We start from the raw sequence: 4,233 nt of genomic DNA, 5'->3' as shown, positions 1-4,233 counted from the left end.
CAAGAACTCTCCTTTTTTGAAAGGGGCTTCAGAGTGAAACTAATATAAACACTTGATTGAGCTTAATTTCTGGAAACTTGTAAATCCAAACACTACTTTGGAAGAAAATAAATCTGATTTGGTGAATTCTTTTAAACTGAGCAGTGTGTGTGTCAATATTTCACTGGAACACTACTAGGGTACATAACATAATAAAGGTGACAAGTGTGAACAAATATGAAGATTGTATGCCCCATTACACCCCGATCTTCAGTAAATACTTAATACCACTCTTTATTATTTCTTCCACAGACAAGGTGTACTACTATACATTTGATCTCATTTAGCTCAGTGCATCAACCAGCACAAAGCATGACATTTTGGGCACAATTATGTACAAATATTGTCCTAGGAGGTTTTTAGGTGATGTGCATCATCAGGTGGTCTGAGACAGAATGATCAAGACACCCCTCAGAATAAACAAAACTTATACAAAACTTCTGCTTGAGTTTGGTGTCCTATTGGTCCACAACCGAATCTCTTCTGGAAGGATGGAACGCCTCTTGATTGCTGGGATAGAAGAAGATTGCACAGTGTCCCCCGTGATAATGTCTAACATTATACTGTGAGGAACTCACAACAGTACCCGGTAACAGTCCTGAAGCTGGTGTTCATCGGAGATAGTATTCAATAGCAGCAGAGAAAGCAGCAAAACCTCCACAGCCCAGAACTCCAGCTTTAAGACCAGCTAGTGAAGAGAGGAACAGCTTATTCATATAGTCCAGATAACAATAATAAAATAAAATGACCACACATTTAAATCCTTTCTATTCTTTAACCCCAAACTGAAAAATGACTTGCCTCTGAATCCAATGGCTCCTCCTGTAACACAGCCACTATACACTGCATTTTTCCAGTCAGATTTCCCACGATGCTAGAAAAGAGAAAACCATTCATCAGATGGAGGATCAGTACTGACAAATAGGCCATTTAAAAATCTTTGCAAAACATCCTACAAGGAATGGATGAGTAGGAAGACTGTTCCAACACAGAACCACTAGGTGGAGCCATTAATCCATATAAAAAAATGCATATGTGAGTAGTAAGTTTAATTTTCATAATTTCAGTAAATTAATCAAACCTGTTTAAAATAGTATACTATAGTAATTCATAGAGTCTACATCAGTATAAAATTATGATGACTCGTTCATTTAAGTTGATGAGAGTTGGCCTTTTTGAAAGACATCTGAATTCTCTAATTACACTGTGAGGAGCGAGGAAGCTTCCAGAGGAGTTATAAGTGAGGATACACAGGTGCATCCTATGTGGTAGTGTTTCTTGTTGAAAAACATGTTTAACATATTTCTACAGGGCATCCTGCTTTATTCATATTTATTATGAATTTCCCTTGAGTGCAGCTGATGACGCTTTGAAGTGACGCTTGAGTGATCAAGAATATTCCAATAAACAAATTAGTGTTCCTTCAATTCCTCCATCCTCTTTTTCTTTCCTCATATCCTAAGGGGGTGGAGCTAAGACGCAAGGAAAGAAAACGAGGATGTACAAATAAGAAATGAGAAGCACCCTGCAAAACAATAATCAGGGGTAGTTTAAATATGCATTGCATTGTGGGAGAACTTCACTAAATAAAATCTAATTGTTTTTGCTATCGGCTATCCATAAATACATACATTTGCATACATTTGTTTATTTGACTAGAGAAAAAAAATAGATGACACAATGAAAGTGGTCAGACAGACAAAATAGGGCAAAGGGCACTTACTGATTCTATGAGACACTCCGTGCATGAAAACATAGCACCCACAATAGCAAAGTTTTTAGCATACGACATTCCTCTCTGTCCCATGTCTCTCAGCACCTCTCTTGCTGTGGGGGTCCTTAGGGGGTCTTTGGGATCAAGCCCAACGTTGGAGTCAATACCGGCTGTGAAGACACCAAAAGCACCTCCCAACACAAACCCTGCAGGAGAGAGAAACGCTGCATTAGAGCTGTTGCACAGCTGATGATTATGAATTAAATATACATTGATCATGGGAATATCTCCTCGTTACAAAACCTCTAACAGCTGACTGTCTGTCAGTGAATTACCTCCGACACATGCTATGAGTGATTTAAACGCGCAGCTCTCCATTCCCCTCTCGATCATCTTCTGCTCCTCTGTTTTCTGAGGACTCGGTAAAGCACCCATGACAGTCGGATTCAAGTCTTTGATTGGCCTTTTGTCACCCATAAGGTGATCCAGAATAAGACTATACTGTAGTGGAACATTTTCTGCTGCTGAAACAGTTGCCAGTTGACCCGTAGTAACTGAGACTGAGGCATCCGTGCTCTTTGTGGGCGCAGCCATGTTGAAAGCGTGTTGTATCAGTCACACGGGCGTTAAACAAGAGCACATTCGTCAATATTCAATAGTAAAACAATCAAATAACAGAAATAACCTTGTTTAGTTATAACGTCCCTTAAATACTTATAATTTTATTTTATATGTGATAAAATTATAAGTATTTACGCCACAAATATGTAGTACACATTTCTAACAATAATAATAGGTTCTGCAGATTCGACAGAAAGGGAGGTGACCTTTGCTTTAGCGCTGCAGTTCACCTGCTATCACGACTGTCCTGTGAGAATGTTTTATATAAGGATAATACGAGTTTTTTTGTGTGTGTTTTGAATCCCAATATTATATTACAATATACACTATTATATTAATACAATATTATTATCTTGAATAAACAAAGATATGTAAATTGGTCCTGACTCTCTCAAGTAGCTTACATACAAATATAAATCTTAAAATCTAATATAATACACGGATATAAAAAAATGTTATTTTTCTTAAATTTGCGCAGGTAAATAATACAGCTACGCCAACTACAATACCCAGCGTGCCCCTCGTTCACTGCGCCAAAATGCCGCGCGCTCCGCCTAGCGGAGGAGTTGGGTTTGGCGCTCGAGCGTCAGTCGGTAACCGGCAGCGGCGCGCCTCGGCGTCAGGGAACAGGTGAGTCTCAAGCCCAATTTATCATTGTTTTTCTCGTCTCGAAGATCCTGTTGTCACGATAGCGATTCCGTTTAATACATTTTATCACGTGAAGGAATCATTCACAGTCGTCGCTGGGACAAACACTGTACTTACCCGCACTTTTATCAACGGATGTTGTCGTGTTGCGCGCGAGAGTCTGAGCTACTGTTTTTAACGGTGACCGCTGGCTGACTGATGCGCTTCCTCACCGGCCCTTTACTCTGATGAGGATAGCAACTCAAAGCTCACATGTTTATTTTATTTTATTTTCATTAACGTTATATCGCGCGATGTCTTCTTTGGAGAGCGGCACAGGCACAGTCCGTGGAGAAATGACAGTTACTGCAGTAACAAGAGCTTCGAGACACCAGTCACTGCGGAGAGACTTCGACACGATTTGACATGTCGTCTTTCATTTATTTGAAAACGATTCTGCGTGTTTTTGAAGGGAACTGAATAGTGAAGTGTTTAGGTGTTACAGTGGTTCAGACTTGATGATTTAGTGTCACACAGTGTTCAGAATTTATTGCCAATGCACACAATTCACGTAATATCTATCTATCTATCTATCTATCTATCTGTCTATCTATCTATCTATCTATCTATCTATCTGTATGTTTGTATGTCTAGTTTGAGAATTGTTTTACTTTCAGGGTTGTGAACTTTGCAGTTATTTTCGGGATTTCGAAAGCAAGTCGCGCGCAACCGAACTGTCAACAAAAAACTTTTAAGCAAAACATTTTTTGTTGTATACATGTGTTATGTAAACGTGTTTCAAAGCGGTAAATAATGACTTGCTTGTGTTTTCTCGAAGTTGTACGATACGCATAATGCTACGAACAAATAATAATTCGGGCCCATTCACATGACCAGAAATTGTTCGAGCGGCGAAGCGTTGGTTGCTATGGCAACAGGCGAAAAGACTGACGTTCGCGAGCGTTTGTGTTGCGTTTACGCTTTGGCTAACTTATGTGGTTAATGAAATGTTGTTTCAACACATTTGAAACCTGTACATATTTATATGTTGAAAATTCAAATATGATTTATGTTGAAAATGCATAGAATTTAGTCGTATTGTGTTTAGTTGTGTGTTTTGGAGCACCTCCAGTCTTCTCAGCATTTGTTCTTTTTAGTATTGTGCAGCGGTAGCAAAAGTTCTTGTTTTTACTATGGGCGTCTGTGATAAGTTACTTTCTGAATTTTAATAG

At 39.0% G+C, this 4,233-nt stretch overlaps 1 protein-coding gene across 1 annotated transcript; it reads right to left on the bottom strand.

Moving 5' to 3' along the window:
* Positions 1–417: 417 nt before the first annotated feature.
* Positions 418–2,401, bottom strand: LOC107731058 (mitochondrial import inner membrane translocase subunit Tim22-like). Its single transcript, XM_016542043.1, has 4 exons — positions 2,089–2,401; positions 1,763–1,959; positions 841–913; positions 418–727 (listed from the first exon to the last, which is right to left on the bottom strand). The coding sequence occupies exons 1-4, from the start codon at positions 2,345–2,347 to the stop codon at positions 651–653; spliced, it is 606 nt and encodes a 201-aa protein (XP_016397529.1). The 5' UTR covers positions 2,348–2,401; the 3' UTR covers positions 418–650.
* Positions 2,402–4,233: the final 1,832 nt, after the last annotated feature.

Source organism: Sinocyclocheilus rhinocerous, unplaced genomic scaffold, assembly GCF_001515625.1.
Source record: "Sinocyclocheilus rhinocerous isolate Xijiao unplaced genomic scaffold, SAMN03320098_v1.1 scaffold157, whole genome shotgun sequence".
Taxonomy (NCBI): domain Eukaryota; kingdom Metazoa; phylum Chordata; class Actinopteri; order Cypriniformes; family Cyprinidae; genus Sinocyclocheilus; species Sinocyclocheilus rhinocerous.
This window is presented reverse-complemented; position numbering and strand designations above follow the sequence as displayed.

What these genes read in the sequence shown, in the direction of transcription:
- LOC107731058 (XM_016542043.1), bottom strand. Translation starts at nt 2,347, where the DNA reads ATGGCTGCGCCCACAAAGAGCACGGATGCCTCAGTCTCAGTTACTACG. An exon ending in CGGAGTGTCTCATAGAATCA is followed by an intron (nt 914 to 1,762) that starts GTAAGTGCCCTT and finishes TCTCTTTTCTAG; the next exon opens with CATCGTGGGAAATCTGACTG. An exon ending in AGGAGCCATTGGATTCAGAG is followed by an intron (nt 728 to 840) that starts GCAAGTCATTTT and finishes TCTCTTCACTAG; the next exon opens with CTGGTCTTAAAGCTGGAGTT.